At 32.8% G+C, this 21,037-nt stretch overlaps 2 protein-coding genes across 2 annotated transcripts in view; both read right to left on the reverse strand.

Annotated features, from left to right (window-relative positions):
• Window positions 1-21,037, reverse strand: part of LOC133193447 (receptor-type tyrosine-protein phosphatase kappa-like) — a 343,287-nt gene that overhangs the window by 140,648 nt on the left and 181,602 nt on the right. The gene's annotated exons all lie outside the window — the stretch shown is intronic.
• Window positions 375-19,369, reverse strand: LOC133193116 (receptor-type tyrosine-protein phosphatase mu-like). The gene is made up of 22 exons (XM_061329090.1): window positions 19,159-19,369; window positions 18,228-18,608; window positions 18,021-18,079; window positions 14,686-14,979; window positions 14,010-14,303; window positions 13,563-13,737; window positions 11,902-12,101; window positions 11,477-11,564; window positions 11,094-11,167; window positions 10,950-10,986; window positions 10,725-10,822; window positions 4,449-4,577; window positions 4,157-4,302; window positions 3,567-3,702; window positions 3,244-3,384; window positions 2,960-3,053; window positions 2,412-2,485; window positions 2,128-2,262; window positions 1,819-1,960; window positions 1,434-1,569; window positions 721-856; window positions 375-446 (listed from the first exon to the last, which is right to left on the reverse strand). Exons 1-22 carry the CDS (start codon window positions 19,367-19,369, stop codon window positions 375-377), a joined length of 3,252 nt encoding a protein of 1,083 aa, XP_061185074.1.

Here is a 21,037-nt window from a genome sequence, read left to right on the forward strand (position 1 = left end):
CCAAGTGAACTCGCGGCAGATGACATACGACAGAGACGCCAAAAAATTTTTTTTTCCAGAAAAGCTCACCCGAGCATGTGGCTCAGGTGAGATTAAAATTGTTAATAAATACATTTTTATTTATCACGTGGCTAGAATTATCTTTGCAAGAAAGCTTTGATTAAACATATGACAAATATTAAAAAAAAATCATATGCTTTAAAAACAATACATAAACATACATGCATGTATCTCTTAACTAAAATATAAATATATTATCCTGTAATTTTCAAGGTTTAATATATGTTTACACATAATTTTGACAATACTATTTATACTGGTTGCGAAAAATCGTCTGAGTAGCTGTTTAAGATATCTTCAAGGATGAATACAATTTATGTGTTGGCATATACACTCTCTGTATTCAGAAAGTCAGAAACTGCTTTGAAACAAAATTCATATTCTTCCTGAAATACAAAAACTGAGATTAAATGTCTGTCCTCGATGTTTTTATTTGAATGTAAAACCTTTTTTTTTTTCGAATCTTATACTAATAAGTTTTGCAATATATGATTTCTCAGTGACAAACAAATGTTTATTTATGCAAAAGAAAAAAAAAATCTTAAATAACTCCCTTTCTTTATATCAGTTATAAAAATAGAGTCATATTAACTATTTGCATGACAGTAAGAGTAAAGGTATATTTATGGAAACACTAGAATAAAATGCCTTAATATGTACCTTTGTTGATATCATTTCGGGTCTTCGACATTGTAATTGCTGAACTATAGTAAATATGTCCACCTCCTCGTCCTGTTGTAGCTGTTCTATGGCGTTATACACAGCGCAAAATACTCCACAACATGTCGCACCATCCCTTTTACAGAAAATATAGAGGCACGTTTGGCAATGATTTCTTTGAAATATTAGATTAAAGTTTATTAGAAACTGTTTGTACATTTCTTTCAACTAATGTGGGTTTTTATCAATGTAGAAAAGAATTCTACGCATCGAATCATTTTGTTTAAATTTTATTTCACTGTTGTGCGTTCAAAGTGTCAAAGCACTATAATCTAGTCAGGCAGACTAATCTTAATATTTGAATGAGTTGGTTGGTAGAATAGGACAAGTCAAAGAAGTTTTATGGATGATGAACAACACCATTCCCATATTAATTTGGTATTTTCTGACTTAAGTGACAAAAGCATGTCAATGGTGATATATTTCAGTCACAGGTCTAATATCAATACAATATTTTTTTTTCGCCATAGGAAGTGTTATCATGAATACTTTGTGCTTAGAAAAGATTATTTAACAGTAACGATATCACTGAATAAATTCCCAAATTAAATTTTATTGCTCAGAATACACATTTCTCCCCTTTTCTCAAAGTATGACACAACTATTCAAACAAATGTAAAAGATGTAGCTTGAAAAAGAAATTAAGTACACACTTCGATATGACAGTTACACATCCCTTTAAATGAGATTTGCGATAAAGGCTGAACTGTTTAATGAGCGTTGTTAAAACAGAGGTTTCCATCGGAAGTGCATCACTGGAACTCCAGTTCAGGCATTCAAATATCTTTACTTCACGGGTTTCCTTATTTGCAGTAGAAATATAAACGAAAGTTTTAAAAGAAAAAAGTAGTTTGTTAAAGAAAAATTATACATTTAATTGAAAAAAAAATAAACAATTTTAATTCATGCAAAGAATGTGAAACCCAAATTGTGAAGTTTCTTTTGTAGATTATTTTTCTTAATACAACATTTAGGAAATGTTGAATGAAAATATCTAAAAATATTAATCATAATGAAAAATATGGTGTTTTCGTCTACAAAAAAGGAAACTGACCTTCTTTGTTGTGATTGTTATATTTGTCTTTCTTATCTCCCCGGACAATACTTCTTGTGTACCCTTAGTGATTATATAAGGACTAAGTTTGAGGGGATTTACTTTTTCCTCAACCCAGCTTTGTAGCTTAAACAAATACATGTAGAAGGTTTGAAAAATCAAAATATTTAGATTGTTTATAAATGTATAGTAATAAAGAGACAATGTTGCATAATTAAATCTAATAAATATGCAAAAGATAGTTTATTTCTATGAGAATGCAATAATGGTCTGATGATTGTGTTTGTCATTACCTCTTCAACCTCTGAAAAAGGGTTCAGTGAAATCAAAAATGCTGATTCCTGATCAATTAGCAGACGAACAAGATCTACGGCAGCTCCAGGCACAGGAAATTGAGCAGACAAAAATTCATCAGATCGGGTGAACGACTATATTTAAAGAATCAAAAGAAAATGGTAATCTACAGGAACTACAATTGTGCACAAAACGTTTAACTTATCAAATGATATATGTGTCACACATAGAAATTTAGCATTTTGATGACAAATATTTAAACTTGAACAGCTTTTATACATACAGAAACATTCACTGCATTGTAATAACATTGTCGGCCTGGAACGTGGGATGTCAAATAAACTAGATATTGCTCAACTGAAATTAGATTTAAAAAGATTATAAAAAAAATATTAGACAAAATTAGTCTACTTTAATTAATAGCAAAATGCAATGTAACGCATTGTCTTTCTGATGCTTTGCAGTGTATTGTTGCACAAAAACAATATTCTTAATATCAATCCCCCCCCCCCCCCCCCAAATCATAACAGAGGCCCATGTGCCACATTGCTCGCCTGAGTACATTGGCCAGAAAGAAGCACAAATAAGGTCAGTATTGAACGGGGCTGGAACTTTAATTTACACTACCTCAGGATGTTTCCAGATCAATATTGCCAATCATGGCTTTGCTGTTCTTAAACAGAAGAATTTTAAAGATTTCCCCCCCCCCCTATGTTTTCCTATGTGAAATTCTGATCGCTCATTGTGGCCTTTGGCTCAGGTGAACTAAAAAAAAAATAAGTTTACATGTTTAAATATTTGGAAGTCAAAAAAGTTTCAGGTCTTAGATACCTGGTAAAACTGATTTGGAAAAGTTCAGTTCTGAAAACGCCTTTCCACTCTTGAAATCTTGGGCAACATATCTTGGTTTTAAACTTATCAGTTCCTGTAGAAATGTTAAGTTTGATAGATTAATTCGAGTTATTTCAATCTTGCACAATTTATCATTTTATCAAAGTTTTTTATATATGCATTTTTTCACCTTTTACAGTTGACAAAATACTTTTTCAAGTTTTCTTTATCGAATTATCATAGAAAATATGTAAATATCATTTATATACTATGTAGATGCTTACATTGAATTCGTTAGTTATCTGTTTCTGGTTACCAGCTTTGTTCATATCTCCATATTGACTGAGAAATTCGTCTCTCTTTTTATAATGTGTTTTTCTTCTGAAGAACTCGTACAGTACATGGTACAGAAACACATATTGGTTCTAAAAACAATTTTATTTGTAAAATGTATATTGGCTTTTTAGTTAACAAAAGTTGTGCATTTTATGATGTCTTTGAAATGAATGAGATTCTTTCTGGCAATCACCATTTCTCTCAATTATTAAAAATTAAGTCGAGTTTTGTCAACAGAAAACGTTCATAAATTGCAATGTATGCAACTTACCACATTTTGAATCATTGTCATCCTGTCTTTACGCATGGCCTTGACATACTCTATGACATTGACCTTGCCCTTGTCCTTGCCATACCTCGACAAAACGTCAAAGGCTATAAACGTACCCGTCCTCCCTATTCCAGCGCTAGAATAAATTGAAACCATGCAACTGATGTGTTTTCTTGCAATTAGAAAGTAACTGGAAAAGCAGTATAAGTAGTTTCCCTTTTTTAAATGATTGTGCTATCTTGTCCTGAGGAATGTTATTGTTCTTTTATTTTAATTTGATAATTTGAAAATAACAAACCAAAACAAAACACATTTCAGCTAATTTTATTAGCATAAACATGGATATGTATGCAATCTACAAAAAAATTCTTGTAAGAAATTCTTTGCCTAAATATCCTCAATAAATGATCTTGTAATAAGGTCTTCATCTTTGTGAATCTGGATAACATTTGGGAAGTGAAATTATTGCCAATTTGTCTCGTAATAAGGTCTCCATCTTTGTGAATCTGGATAACATTTGGGAAGTGAAATTATTGCCAAGGTATTACCCATAGCTGCCTTAATAAATAATTCGTTAACTCTGTGATTACCTGCAGTGGACAAGTATTGGGTGATGGGAAGGCATGATCTTGTGTCGAAAATGTCGATGGAATACAATCAAGTTTAAGGGATTTGGTGTTCCGTGGTCTGGCCATCGGGTGAAGTGATACTGCACGACCGTCCTCGACCCAGTAACCTAATTTTAGATAAATGTCAACCCAATTTCTGCTTTATGATACAATGTAAACTTTTTTTTAAATTTCTGCTTTGTTTTTTAACAAGTATTATATTCATACGGAATATTTTACCTTTTAAAAATTACAACACTATTTTTCTCTATACCTTTTTTCTGTGCACTGTCATTCTTCGTTCGACGAAATGAGAATATTTTTTCTCTTCCAACAAGGTTACAGAAAATGGATTAATGTTCACTTCCTTTCCTTCGTCTGGCCAATATTGATGACATTTCACCTATTTTTTGTAAGACAATATTATCAAAATTTGATAAATATATAGATATCGATATTTAAGTTTGACATTGACAGTTAATGTTTATTGCATACTGTGGAATCATCATTGTTCGTGGGGGATCAATGTTCGTTGATTTCGTGGGTAGCCCTTACCCACGAATTAACGTCCCCACGAACATTGAAACACACATACATTTAACACGGTTGATTTATTTATCTTAATAAAATATGCAAGTTACCCACGAAATTACGTCCCCACAAACCAGTCAAATTTTGGTTACCCACGAACATTGACCCCCACGAACAATGATGATTCCACAGTAATAGTCAATTAAATTGCATGTAATAAATTTCATTTCAAATATGATTTAAATACAAAAAAACAAGGCTAACCAAGATGCTCACTTTCATTATGTTGCCCATACCAATCATAACGAAGAGTTGTAAAGATTCTCCAATATATTTCCTTAAAATTTTTTAATCCCTATTGCAACTGACTACGAAAGCCCAGAAGGCTCATTCGAGATACGAGCTTCAAAATGCGAGATTCGAAATTCGAGTTTCGAGATTCAAGATCCAAAGTAACCAATCAAAAGACGGATTCAATATTTGATTAGTCCCTTTTATTAAGTTTTTACTATCAAGAAATCACTGAATATATTTATAACCAATGGGTCATTTGCTTAAATAATAATGCAAGAAAAAATGATATATGTATCAAAACAAAATAAAAGTGAATTGTGGGTAACGTTTTGAAATATATATATAAAATCTTATTTTCCTCATTAAACAAAAGAAAAGATACATATATAGCATATTATATGGTCTTATCGTTAAAATGCGAAATTAGTAGGTCGATAAATTATTTAATTTGCACATTGAGGGAGAAAATTATTATTGATATGAAATACTAAAGATCGTCTTTTCACTGCACATTTTGCATTTGTGCAGTTAGACTGATCTACTATTTGATATGGAACAAAATAAATTCCAGACTGTAGTGTATATGTAATTTTTAATTGATTCAAGTATTCAAAGCCTTAGACCAAGATAAGTAATTGAAAACTTATTTTTTATGTATTTCTTCTATTGGGAAACAGCGGTGTATATTCCCTTCTGCTAATATGTAGGCTGATTGTGAAGTCACAGGTTTCACCTAAAGCGCATCATTGCCGAATTGCGGATAGGCAAGGAGGGAGTCGCCCCCTCTCAATAGAGGGGGGGGGGGGGGTCGGAGGATTACTTTCTGCGATCTTGGAGACATCTATCATTGTCATTTTTCCAGTGAATATAATTATAAATCATTTAAACATATTTTTATGATACAGAAATTAAAATCTTCATGACCACTTTTAATAAAATTGAGAAATTTTAAAATCCGTACACAGTGCTTGCAAATTATAGAAACGTCTTTACTGAATAATCTAAATAAATTTTTAAAAATGTTTTATGTTTGACTTCCTACTAACCCAAACATATTTCCTAATTTCTATTCCCTGTCCTAATCGTAGACTCCTGTTGCTGTCATTTTTTAATAGTCTAATATCGACTTCAATGTAACATTTCAATTTTAGATTTAACCAGCTATAAAAATCAGTTTTGTATACTGTAAAAATTGGATAGGCATAAAAGTGTGGATTGCTAAAAATACTTTTATTGCATTTGATGAAAAAATATTTTAGTAACTGGTAAATAAATAAGATTTATGATCAATTTTCACCCATTTTTTAACCAAATACATGACTATTAAATAAATATTTTTTTTTTACATCAAGAAAATGATAAGTAGGCTACAGCCTTTTTGCCTATATGGAACATACCCCATTCGGAAAGCGAACGCGATTTTTCTTTATCACTACTACGATGTATTTTAAGATTTCCTGTGTACACTAAAAAAGGCATACATGAACTGAGTAATTTTAATACGAACTCCTTTAGGCTATACGATTTTTTCAAAGTCCTAAAGGTGTATAGAGGGTCCATTGTTTTGTTAAAATAATTAATTTTTTATCATTATTTCATATTTTTATATCTTTTTTTCCCTATGGCCATAACATCATGTATTGAAGCTGGTTTATTGATTGGTTATGTATCTAGCGAGACCCAAGCGGTTTCCTTATCAATAATTATCGAATATATAATTATATTGCCCATGCATCGCAAGATTAACACTGAATGTTGATAACTGAACATTTGTCTAGCGTTGTAATAAAATAAACAACATAGCCATAGGACCATGGGAACGTGCCCCCCCCCCCCCCCCACATTCCCCTTATATTTTTTACCGATATAATATACTATAGAAAACATAGCAACTTTATGCTTGTGTCCTTTCAAAAATAACGTCTTTGGGAGGGGGGGGGGGGGCTTTACAGTGTTTTTTTTTTTTAATTCCTACGGACCTAAACAAAGAAAAATCGTTATCTTTATTAAACATGTATATTTCAGCCATCCGTACTTAAGGGTCTGTCTCTTGGTTTCACAAACTTGAACACTGGTCACTTTCTAATACCTTGTCACAAACTATCCACTTTGAAATCCGTATTGGTCACTGGTCACTTTCTAATACCTTGTCACAAACTATATCCACTTTGAAACCCGTATTGGTCACTGGTCACTTTCTAATAACTTGTCACAAACTATATCCGCTTTGAAACCCGTATTACTAATTATTATTAATCGTTAGTCACTTGTTTTATTGCACACTTAACTTTAAAACTCGTATTAATCACTGATCACTTTCTAATACCTTGTCACAAACTATATCTAATTTGAAACCCGTATTACCAGGCGCGGATCCAGGAATTGAAGTTACAGGCGGCGCCAAAAGTAGGCAGGGGGTCTGGGGGCCCAGGGGGCGAAGCCCCCGGAAGCATCTGGATTCTAGAGATTTTGTAGAGTAAAAATAAAGTCTACCGATTAGACATTTTTACATTTTCTAGACGAAACTATGATTTACGTAAACTTTGACAATTTTAGGTGGGCGCCGGGTGTGCCCCCCTTAAATCCGCCACTGATTACTATACATTTATTGACTGGGTTCGAGGGCAACATGCGTTTTGTCGGACCCAAAAACCAAACTGTTTGCCTGAGGCCGTTAGGCCGAAGGCAAACAGATTGGTTCGAGGGGTCGACAAAACGCATTTTGCCCGAGAACACAGTCAATAAATGTTTTGTTATACCTTTTATTTATTTATTTTATTTTTTTACATACATGTACATGTATGTCGAACACCAACGAATGCAAATGAGATTTAGCTAACCCCGCCCATTGTGTGACATAAGCGGTCTAACATCTCATCGACAGGTCCAATATCTCACTCCGCGGTCAAACATCGATTTTTTTTATGCCCGCTCAGTAAAACATTTGAAATGTTAGACTTTTATTAGTATTGATTTATATAGGAACAAATTTTTAAAGGTATAACAATATTTATTATTTATCGCTAGTTACTTGTTTAATTGCACACTAATAATTCTCATCGACTACAATATTACCATTCACGGTAGCTCAGTCGGTAGAGCGCTCGCTCCGTGATCGGGAGGTCGTGAGTTTGAATCTCGGCCGCGACTGACCTAAGTCGATAAAAAATGGGTAGCAACTGTTCCTGCGCCATGCGCTCGGCGCTTTGAAGTCAAAGTTGCGGGTTCTTCGGATGAGACCTTAAAAACCGAGGCCCCGTGTCACAGCAGGCGTTGGCACGATAAAAATCCCTCACTGCTCAATGGCCCTAAGTGCCGAGTAAAGGTCAAAATTTGAAGCCCTTCACCGGTATATAGTGACGTCTCTATATAAGTGAAAAATTCTCGAAAACAACGTAAAACATACGCGTAAAACAACATACAATCAATCAATCGACTGCAATACGCAACCCCCCCCCCCCCTTTTGCTCTTTGAATCCGATTAACAGTATTTATTATTATGACATCAAACCTGTAAACAAAGTAGATAATACGATATAGATATTCTTGATATAAATCTATTATAATATTTAAGAAGTTATAATATAAATAAGCATATTTTGCAGCGCAGCTCTGTTAAGGCTGCATAAAGTGGGCGGGGCCTAATTTATACGGGAAATGTCTACTGTGACACCACACAAATATAGCAATTCCTCAAAACAACAGAAAATGAAATAATTTGCGGTTTTAAACTGCAAAAGAGTGATGAACTAAATCAAAACTGACCACTGCATTCATTTTTGTCGCTAATTAAATCCCACACAGCAAAATATAAACAAGTCACTGATCGCAATGCACTTGTCGACATGACGTCATCATGGTAAAATTTGACGCATTTTATGTGCAGTGAGAGGCGGATCAAGTTGTTTTTCCACAGTGAAAAACGCATTTTATTATTAAACAGAATATTATTTGCAAATCTTAGGTAGACCATTATTACAAAACTGAAACCTTTGTTTTGTGCCATTATTTAAAAACTATCGAGAGAATGTATTGAATTAATTCTACCGTGTTTTTATGTACAGGGTGTGCATGTTTCACTCCGAGGTGCCTCATTAAATCGCCTTTTCGCAAGGGCATACACTTAATAGATCTTGACCATTTTTTGAATATGCATAATGGAAACATTCCTTAACTTGAAAAGTGCTGCTGCTTTCCTGAAATCGAGAGCATTACTAAATGAATAAATAAAATACATGGCAAAGGTCACACATATTTCGACTATAGCCAAATAACTTGAAATTTAAACTAATAAAGCAGCAGCACTTTTCATAAACTAGAAGTTATGTAGACACAACTTATTACTGAAATTTTTAATTCTAACTAGGGTATGCCCTTGCGATATTGAGATTTGTTTATGACCTACATACAGTACCCATTACATGCATTTATCACGTGACTGTCAAATAACGTGACCAAACCAAATTCCCTACCGAGCGGGGTATACAATGTTATTTCAATTAAAATTAAAGTCATGTGATAATATAGTAGCTTTACAAAAATTAATTCAGTTTAAAATGGTATGTATTTATGAACGTTTATATTCCGTTGATTTATTCTAAGTACGCCTTAACAGTCCTGCGAGACCAGAAACCCAATATTTTTTTCTAATTTCGTTCTGATATATATAACACTTTTTCTTGCATTGTAATATGAATATATTCAATGATTTCTTGAAGGTCAAAACTTAGCAAAGGGGAGTAATTGAATCTTAAACCGCCTTTTGATTGGTTAGTTTGGATCTTGAGTCTTGAAACTCGAATTTCGAATCTCGAATTTTGAATCTCGTATTTCGAAACTCGAATCTCGAATGAGCCTTCTGGGCTTTCGTAACTGACTGTTGCTATGCTGTTTTTTTTTTCAGTAGGAACATATTTTTTTTCAATATTTGTTTTATCTATTCTAGGCCTGGCAGGCATAATTTGAAAACTTCAAATTCCTTTAATTGAGATGCTTGCATATCATTCATGACTTTTTCTCGTTCTCGTCATTATATTCTCGGAGTTGAAATATTTTTCAGTATATATTTCGATCAAATTTTTACCTTCTTTTGTTATCCTCGCGGGCATTATTTGAACAAAATTTAATCTGCACTAGATGAGAATGTTGTCGTAACAAAATACTATTTATAGCATTCTGTTCTTAAGGGAAACATTTCGATCTTTTCCTTATAAAATTTCATCAAACTTTTATCCGCTTGTATCTCCATTTAAGGCCTCAGGGCAAAATTAGAAAAATGAATCTTGAATCTGCACTAAATGAGCATAGCTTTTGTTTGTATTATTTAGTGTTTCTTTAGTAAAGAAGTTTAAATGGCCATACCAAAATTGCGACTATTTAGTATATATATCCCTTTAAAAATAATGCTATCCATGATTTGAACAAGTCTAAATTTGCTCTATCCAATGATGATTTCTGATTAAAAATGGCTAAGTAGTTTGATCAGCTGGAAAGCTGAAAACGTGAATAGTTAAGAGACAGACAGACAGGAGAACCGACATCATAAAGACTTTAATCTATTTAAAAAATGAGTTTTTGGCTCACTTGAGCGAAATATTGGTGATTAGTTGAACAATATTGGAGTGAAATGGTTTACTTTTAATATATGTATATACAATACTGAGACAGAGTATTTTAATTCACATATAGAGAGTATAAAACCCATAAAATACATCTTTAGTCAAACCTTTGGTCCCTCAGTAAGGTTGGTCAACATGATGATGTAATCTACATGTTCCTGCCAAATCATTCTCCAGTGGTCAACTAAAGTGTTTTTGAGTGGGCCTGAAAAAAAAGAAAATAAAATGTAAAGTTTGATAACCGTAATATGGTACAATGTATAAGATTCTCTAAAAACATTTATTATCAAGTATTTTAAAATTTTTCGCATATTTATTAACAATCAACAAACCTTGACATGCAATGAATTCCCGTTTTTCTTCTAGATTCTAAGAATTAAAAGTATTTGAAAATGTTAAATACAAGTATATTTAAGACATCATGTATTTAAATTCATTATCTTAACCAAAATCTGAATTTCTATTCTGTAAATTACCTCAATGTAGTTAGCATTTATGTAATCGGAGGTAAAGCCCTTACTAGCTTCTAAAATAACGCGGGAATGATCATCTACGAAAAAACATAAATAAACAAAATGTGTAGATTATAAAGTAGATGAGAAGCAAAATAATGATGATTGGAAGTTTGAATTCATTCTGAGACGCTTCTTAAAAACAATAGAATTGTAAAAAAAAAAAAAAAAGTGGATTTCTCAATAAGTTTTTCTATTATTTGAACTTTCACAGAGAAATAGAAATATGTTTCAGTATCATATTTTAGAGTCTTAAATTAATTCTAATTGCATTGAAATTATATGATTAATTGATAAATGCATATACCTTTAACTTTAAAATAATGTAACGAAAATTACTATCTTACATGGAAAAGTGGTTTTGAATCTGTTTTTAGGCATATTTTCCTCTGTTTTAGCGATTTCACAGTCAAATCTTTCTCCATATGGAAGCGACTAAATTTATTTTTCGGCGAAGGAATATATATTATATTATATTATTTTATATTATATTATATCATATTATATCATATCAAATATCATATCATATCATCTTATGTTATATTATATTATACCATATCATCTTATGTCATATTATATCACAGTGTATCGTGTTACATAATACAATATTTGAATGTTACAAATGGAATAAATCAATAATCAATATTTCTTTCCGATGATTTTCAGTTCTCATTTCTATTCCTTTATATTATTAGATTATCTTTACTTATTACAAAATATTTGCAGTATCACTCAGCTGAAATTGAGGTACTTGTGATAAATTATTGATAACCTTAAACTCCTTAAGGAATCCTTCTTTTCCCTTGGCTTCTCTCTGTGTGATTACATTCAGTAGATCTGAAATAGCAATATCCTTAGCCACAGACAGGTCATTATAATACACAGCTTCCTCGGGGTTTTCTATCTGGGGCTCTTCTTCTGGGTCCTCGATTAGAAGGGCAACGTTTCCTATGTCAGTGTGCATCTTATTTTCTGATATGAGAAATTAACTCGATTCCAATCATAAAAATACGAAATGAGCAGTACTAACATAATACGATTAGTTAATTTTGAAATGGACTAAATCTTAGTAAGCCCTTGAATAATCAAAAGACTCTTGCTTTTATTTGTTAAAAAATAACCTATAGATTGGGTGCCCTTTTTTCGAAACAGAACTGCATCTGATTTGGAATAAGAATTCTTTCGCCGTCTGTGTCAACGAGAAAAAGAACATTTTTTAATCTATAATTGAATGAAAAATTTAAAAATTAATAAATAAATCCTTACGTTACATTAATCGTTGTACAGCCTTTGATTGTTCTCTCTTAAAATGCTCCGAGTGAAATCACTTTTATAATATAAAATGAAATCATTATTTTAGTTTTTGATACAAACCTGAGAAAAATAACAACAATGATTATTATTAACATCACAGATACTCCAGCTCCTAGTCCAGCACCAATAACTGTTATTGGTAAAGATGTCGAGTCACTTACAGCGAGAGCTGAGAAAGAAAGAAAAAAGAAATGTGTTGACTGTATATCAGTCATTTCCAAGAAAGAAAAATAAGCATAGTTTACTATAACATGCTTATCCAGTTCGTTTTTCGTATATAAAATAATATATAACATTTTTATTTAGTTTTCTCGTTATGCCTCAAATGTTATTTTTTATCCAACATACTCTGAAAACTGCTGAATCACGTTGGATATAATTATATTAAACCGGAAACAGATATATTGCCATCCCAAATGCAGATGTATTCTCTCGCGTGAAATCATTCTGCATATAAATTAAGTCGGGTTCGAAATTCACAGAGCCAGTTACTAAGTAAGCGTTGAAAGTTCCGCGAAGATTAAAATGTCCAGATAACGTCTGCGTTGTTCGTTTAAATTCAGAGGAACTTGATAGTTTGATTGGAGAGAAAAATTCCGTAAATACAACAAAAGTTAACAACACAAATGTCAGCGTTCTGAACACATTCTGCAATGAATCAGGACGGGATATTTCGGAATTATATTCGACGCCCATGTCAGAACCAATCAGTTATTTATTAAAAACATTTTTATTTTGATATTTACATGTATCCATAGTGTTTAATAATTATGCTTGCTAAGCGATTTTGGTTGTTTAAAAATGTTATGTGCCATATATTATAAATTATATATGCGAGGGTTGTTAGAAAAGTTCGCGTGAGAGTGAGAAACTGTCATCATAAAAAATTAATTGTCACCTTATTTTCTACATATATATGCCCTATTTGTATTTGCGCAAAATATATTCGAAAAGATATATGAAGTTTGCCTATATAACTTTAAAAATTTTATACTGTGTACTTACTTTGATACATACAACTTTTGATTTAATTAATTCTTGAAACTGTAAATTTAATTTTTTTTTTTCGCTTTTGTCCTTGTATTTATTGAATTTATCTAAAAAAATTGGTTAACTTACCTATTGTGCATTGTTCATCCGTAAAGTCACCTTTGCACCCCCCTATACAAGACCCATTGTTTGAGAAACAAGTTTCGTTTAGACAATTGGAACTACATTGCCGATCACATTCTTTGCCGTAGTAATCTGGCCTACATTCTATTTTGTAAAAATAAAATATTTTTAAGAGGTCACACTTGGAAATAAAAAGTTTTGAATCATCTTTAAAGAACTGACAAAGTTAAAGCTAATTGTTAGATTATTAACCAAAAAAAAAAAAATAAATAAATAAAAAAAAAATAAAAACTTCTGTGATTTAATATATCTCTATCACTAAAAAATTATAAATATGATAGGATATGCATGTGTGTAATTAACAAAGTAGTATATTAGGTGTAAACTATAATCCTTTTTAGCATGTACATAAAGAAATTTGACGTAGATTGCAATTATTTTGTTTTGATTTACCATCACAGTATTGACCCTGCCATCCTGTTTCACATGAACAATTCCCATTGCTTTGATGACAACCGGAAATACACCCACCACCACAGTCCCGAAGACAGTCAGCTTCAAATTTTCCGACAATACATCCAAACTCACATGAACCATTATTTTTATTGCATCCATTTTTACATGTTTGGCTGCATGTTTTATTACAATAATTTCCATACTTTCCAACTGGACATTCTCCCTCACATTCCCCGGAGTGTCTCTTGCAAGAAGATAGACATGTTGTACTGCATCTCTGTTCACACTTTTCTAAATAAAATCCGCTAGTACACCCATAAATGCAGTATCCATTGATATTGTTACAGGTGTCGTTTTTACAATTCACACTACATTTGTTGGAGCAATCATGTCCATAATGGTTTAAATCGCATCCTTTAAAGATAGAGAGTGCAGATTTTATTTAGAAATATTAAAATTTTCTATGATGAACTGTCAATATTATTAAGAGAATTGGTAGATAACTTCGATGAATTGAAATGATCGAACTTTTTTGTTTGATATGGACAGAATAATGACATTATACGAACTTCACTGGTTTAAAGTATGATGTTTAGTTTGTAACAGCTTTTTTGTCTACTCTTTAGTAAATTTTGAAATTACTGTAGGTTTCGAGAGTAATAATTTTGTTTACCATCACACGTTTCACCCTGCCATCCTGTTTTACATTGACAACTCCCATTGTTTTGACGACAACTGGATAAGCAACCCGAACCACAAGATCTGAGACAATCGTCTCCAAATTTCCCGACAATGCATCCAGAATCGCACAAACCGTTGATTCTACTGCATCCATTTTTACAATTTTCGTTGCAAGTTTTATTACAAGTATTTCCATATTTTCCAGCAGGGCATTCACCTTCACATTTCCCTGAATATCTGTTGCAGGTTGACGGACATGACGTACTGCACTTCTGTTCACACGTTTCTAAATAAAATCCGCTCTTACATCCATAGGTACAGTATCCATTGGCATTGTGACAGATCTGACTTTTACAGTTAAAACTGCATTCCCGTGAGCAATCAGATCCGTAATGATTGGAATCGCATCCTATAAAATATCAACTGTCTTATGTCTTTTCCAATAATACAAAACCCATGAACTTAAGCAGTAAATTCATGTAATATTTAGTTACAGAAAATTAATACTTAGGACATAAAAACACACACACACACCACACACAAAAAGAAAATTAAGGCGAAAGTTGAAAAGGAATTTAATTTACACTAAGTTATGTTCTCAGATAGAAATACGAGCATTATTTCCTCAAGCTCCTTCCCCTATTTATACTCTGAACAAAACATATTTCCTTTTTTCAGATAAATTGCTTTATATTTACATACACAAATCTTCCAGTTGATTTTATTTATGAACATAATGTAAAAAAAAAAAAAAAAAAAAAAAACTTTGCTGGCCAAGGAAAATATTACATGCAATTCAGTAACTTGAATCGTTTTGTTTTATGCTCATTTTAAAATACAAATCGTGTAGTTGATTAATTTTTTTTTATTATTTGAGCATGTGTGTGAATTAATTTCAAAAATTGTCATTTTAAATCTGCAAAAGAAATATTTTGTTATAGAAGAATTGCAGTGCATCTGAAAAATAGTAGAGATCTAATGACTGCTACTTTTTATCTGTGCATTAAAGAGTACGTTATTGATGAGACACATTTTTGAAAATCAGTTCATCTTTTGTAAGAGGCCTAACTAGACTTTTCTACTTAAAAACAAGAGGCCTAAGGGCCACGTCGCTCACCTCAACGTTTTCGCTGGGAAAAAGCAGAAATCAGTTTATTATTGAAAAGTTTCACCGAGGAGTGATGAACTGAACATACTTTATTCTTTACTAATTGAGGGATGCTTCCAGATTTCTTTCACTATTCATGGCTTTAAAAATTTTAAAAGTTTTTTCATACATGTTTGATCTTCTATTGTGGCCCACCCTAACGCCAGGAGACGTGTTTTATACACTTGAATCTACACTTTCTGAAGATGCTTCTGAAGTAAGATGATTGATTGATTGATTGTATGTTGTTTTACGTCCCATTCGAGAATTTTTCACTCATATAGAGACGTCACCATATACCGGTGAAGGGCTTCAAATTTTGACCTTTACATCGGCACTCAGGGCCATTGAGCAGTGAGGGATCTATATCGTGCCAACGCCTGCCGTGACACGGGCCTCGGTTTTTAAGGTCTCATCCGAAGGACCCGCAACTTTCACTTCAAAGTGCCGAGCGCATGGCGAAGGAACAGTTGCTACCCATTTTTTTTTATCGACTTAGGTCAGTCGCGGCCGAGATTCGAACTCACGACCTCCCGATCACGGAGCGAGCGCTCTACCGACTGAGCTACTGTGAACGTCTGAAGTTAGATGACTACGCAGCTATGTTAAGGCTGTCCGAAGGCTTAATATGCATTAGATATATACACTGTACTATTTTATTTTGAGTTATGTTTTGATTTCAATTTGTAATATATGTATACATACACAGTTAAGTTGTAAGAGAGTTGAATAAGGTATTATAAAAAATCATTTTGTGATGTCACAACATTGTGTTGATCATGTGACGGACACTTATAAATTTTCTTAAATGTTGCACAAAAATCGCATCGGCAAAAGTGAAAAACAAAATTATTGTGAACGACTTGTTACATAAATTAAACGTATTCTCGGGTATATATATAGAAAGTGCTGGGGGCAAGTCTGAATTTTATTTCTTCAGAAAATAGTTCACGAGAAATTTAACTTACCCACATACAAGGGGTCATTTTCCACTCTTCATAGCAATTAATACGAAATTGGATAAATTGCTTACAATCCCCCAGCAAAATTCAGTTAGAGGACATATTTCTCCAGTAGCTTCACACAAAATATCTTCAATTAATCCTTATTATTCACTTGTGCCAGTCTAATATATATAAGATTTATAAATTCTAACTCTGTCTACGGACGTGTAAGGGGGATCATTTCAGATTTTTTTTGTAATTGTTTGAATACGTACATGTTAGACAAGAAAAAAGAATAACGATATTATACTGCAAATATTCACCATCAAAACAGCCTTAAAACAAAAATCAAGAATATATGAATTAAACATGAACGTAAAAAATTCTACATTTGATGTGAAAGGAATTTAAAAGTTATGACACTTTCCCCGTCATGTCTGCTCAAAATGTGCAGTGACTTGACGTCATATGCCATTATGACGTCATATCTAGGTAGTTCAGAGAAGTTGCTACGGCTGGTACTGCCCCCCCCCCCCGACCCCCAAGGGTCATGATATGAAAAAAAAAAGATGCATATACACTACCTGAGGATTCTTCTATAATTATATAACTAATCATGGATTTCCTGATCTTGAGAAGAATGTTTAAAAGCGTTTTACTATATATTCTTATGTATAGCTTTGACGCATTGTGGCCCTACTCTACCTCCAGGGTCATAATTTCAACAAGCCTGAATCTTCACTACCTAAGGATGCTTCTGTATTCTGTATTCTGAGGTTGCCTCTTCATTAATATGACTAATATGACCAATTATGATTTTGCTATTCTTAAAAAGAAGATTGTTAAAGATTTTGCCATTGTTATTCTATGTAAAACTTTGATGATCTATTTTGGCCCGTCGTTAGCCCCGGGGGTCATAATTTGAATAAATTTGAATATGTACTACATGAGGATACTTCCAAATAGATATGACTAACTGTGGCTTTGCTGTTCATGAGAAAATTTTCAATGATTTTTTCCTGTGTATCTTATGTAAAAATTTGATCACCCATCGTGGTCCCTCCCTACCGATGCAGATAATGATTTAAACAAATTTGAATCCACACTATCTGAGGATGCTTAAGGCTCATTGAGAACGCATTTTTCTTTCCTTCAGATGTCAATTTGTAAGTTGAATTGCAGCTGAGTAGTACAGAAAAAGTGAGAAAAGAAAATCTGAAAATTGAATAAACTTACTATTGCATCGATCTCCAGTCCAGTTCGGTTTACATCCACCAGTGCAAATGCCACTCTGACTGCAGTTGTTTTGCGCACAGTTTCTACTGCATGACATAGTGCAGAAGGGACCGTAGAAGCCGCCGATGCAACCGTTTTTACAATTTCCACTTATTTTCGTACATTCCTGATTAAAGCAATTTTTGCTACATGTTATATTGCACTTACCTCCATAAAAGCCTGTATTACAGGCCTCACAATTCCCATTAATTCTTTCACAAGTGCCAATGCTGCATTTACCACAGATATTTTCACAGTAGTACTGTCCATAATACCCTGGCTCACATCCAGTTGTACAAAATCCACTGCCTTTGTCACATCTTTTACCAGAACATTTATCATACCAATGACACCCTTTTTCACATCGATCCCCATAGTACCCCCCGGTACAAGAATTGCAGTGTCCGTTATTTCTATTACACTTGTTCATCGAGCACTTTGATGGACAGTTGTTCTGACATGCATCTCCCCAGTATCCCTGAATACATCCTTGGACGCAATTTCCATTTCCATCGCATTTCATGTCTATACAATTAGAGCTACATCTGACTAAATAAAAAAAAAAAAACATTATATATCTAAAATATTATTTGTTTAAATCCATTGCAAGGCTGACAATTATTATATTTGGATATGGTTAAAGTTTGCCCAAAGAATATCAACTCCAAATAGCCTATTAAAATTGAAAAAAAATATTCAGACGACAATATTATTCCTTAATGAAAGGTATTTCAATTCCCTTTTTAATTTCGCGTTTATATGCCGTATTAAAATATACCAATTTATATGAATGCCTTCTGTCTTCTCTTCTTTATATGCCAATTCGTGAGTTTGATAGCAAGGAGAAAAGTATAGAATATGTAAAAAAAGAACATATGAAAATTGAATAGACTTACTATCGCATTGATCCCCAATCCAGTTCGGTTTACATCCACCAGTGCAAATCCCATTCTGACTGCAGTTGTTTTGTGCACAGTTTCTACTGCATGGCATAGTACAGAATGGGCCGTAGAAACCGCTGATGCAACCATTATTACAATTTCCACTTAATTTCATACATTCCCAATTAAGGCAACTTTTACTACATGTTAGATCGCACTTTGTTCCATAAAAGCCTGTATTACAAGCCTCGCAATTCCCAGTAATTCTTTCACAAGTGCCAGTGCTGCATTCACCACAGCTATCTTGACAGTAGTACTGTCCATAATACCCTGGCTCACATCCAGATGTACAGAATCCATTGTCTTTGTCACATTTTTTCCCAGAACATTTATCATACCAATGACAGCTCTTTTCACAACGATCCCCATAGTACCCGTTGATACAAGAATTGCAGTGCCCGTTATTTCTATTACATTTGTTCATTGAGCACTCAGATGGACAGTCTTTCTGACATGTATCTCCCCAGTATCCCTGAATACATCCTTGCACACAGTTTTCATCGCATTTCATGTGTACACAATTAGAGCTGCAGCTGTCTAAATAAAAGTACATCAAACCTCGTAAAATTATTCATTTAATTCTATTGTTTTTTTTGACAATTATATTCTTTAATAAGTGTTGAATTTTCTCTTAAGAATACCAAAGTAAAATAATCTTTTGAGCTTGAAATAAAGTATTTCTCTCATTCCATGCTACTTCACCCTGATGACAATTTTGGCTTCGTATCAACAATCTTTCCATGTTTAAAACCAAAAAAAGGTTCATTTTACATTTTTTTAGGAATCCACAGATCATAATATGTCAATTAATTCATTTTTCTGCTATTATAAATATTAATATCGTTCTTTTTAATACAGACAATACAGTTTTCTTTTGATTAACTTTCGAAGGAGACCAGTGCTCATAACATACTAGTAATTTCTTCCTTTTCTTTTTTAAATATTTACTTAGATATGTAAGTCTCTAGATCTTGCATTGATGTAAGCCAAATAACTTCACGAATATAATTGTCGTTATGTTTAAAATATGATAATTATTGAAATTATATTTTATCTACTACTCTACGTTTGTACTTTAAGATATCATAGAGATAAGAACCTCGTAAAATCACAAGTAAAATGAAACACAATATTTTGCAACCAAAAAGTTGTTCGTCGATTAAAAAATATACAATTAAATTTATTCCATATATGTCGTAAAACTAAAACAGTACTTGATTATTTTACTTCCCTACATGATAAAGCCAGTCAAAATGGGAAGTGGGATGTTTACGCAAATTATGCAAGGGGGTGGGGGTGGGTTCTAGTCTGCCTTTAGACTCTCATTAGGTCATGTGGGCGAATACTCAGGGGGGTTATAGATTTTGGGATTTTGAAAAAAATATTTTTTTTTTTATAAAGGACATTGATTTCTAAATACTATTGATGTATGTTCATTAAGAAAATGCTTTAGATCATGACCAGGCTCATAAAATTCATAAAACAATTTTGTGTAAGAATGAATGTAAGACTATTTATTTAAAAAAAAAAAATGAGTTAAAATTCTACAGTGCGTGGCACAATTATGTTAAGAAGTATTCAGTATTTTACTTATATTCTTCATATCTATATAATTCATATTGTTAATAAAAGAACTGGGAGGATAAACACAATACAAATATGTAAAGAGGGAATAAAAACCCTGGAAATTCCAGAGTGAGGATAAGGTGCCTCGGAGGAGTAAACATCCCCTGGTGACCGGTCATGCATGCCGTGAGCCTTACGTATTGATCAGTTAGACGGAACTATCCATAGTCAATTCATTACAAAAACAAAGGACTAACAATTGGTATGAAACAATTCAGCCAAAATACGACCCAATGATAGGTTATATTTGCTAACAAGGTCATTATAAAGACCATATCATTTACGAAATGCTGACTTAAAACGAGGCTGTTGAAATCTTGAGTAACGAATAAGTTGGAAGACATACGAGGGCTGTTCGGAAATTATTGAGACAGTGTGTATATTCTTTTTTCTAATGAACGTCTTTCGGTG

Source organism: Saccostrea echinata, unplaced genomic scaffold (genome assembly GCF_033153115.1).
Source record: "Saccostrea echinata isolate AGI-Se365-2 ecotype Australia unplaced genomic scaffold, CSIRO_AGI_Sech_v1 ptg000027l, whole genome shotgun sequence".
NCBI classification, from domain to species: Eukaryota; Metazoa; Mollusca; class Bivalvia; order Ostreida; family Ostreidae; genus Saccostrea; species Saccostrea echinata.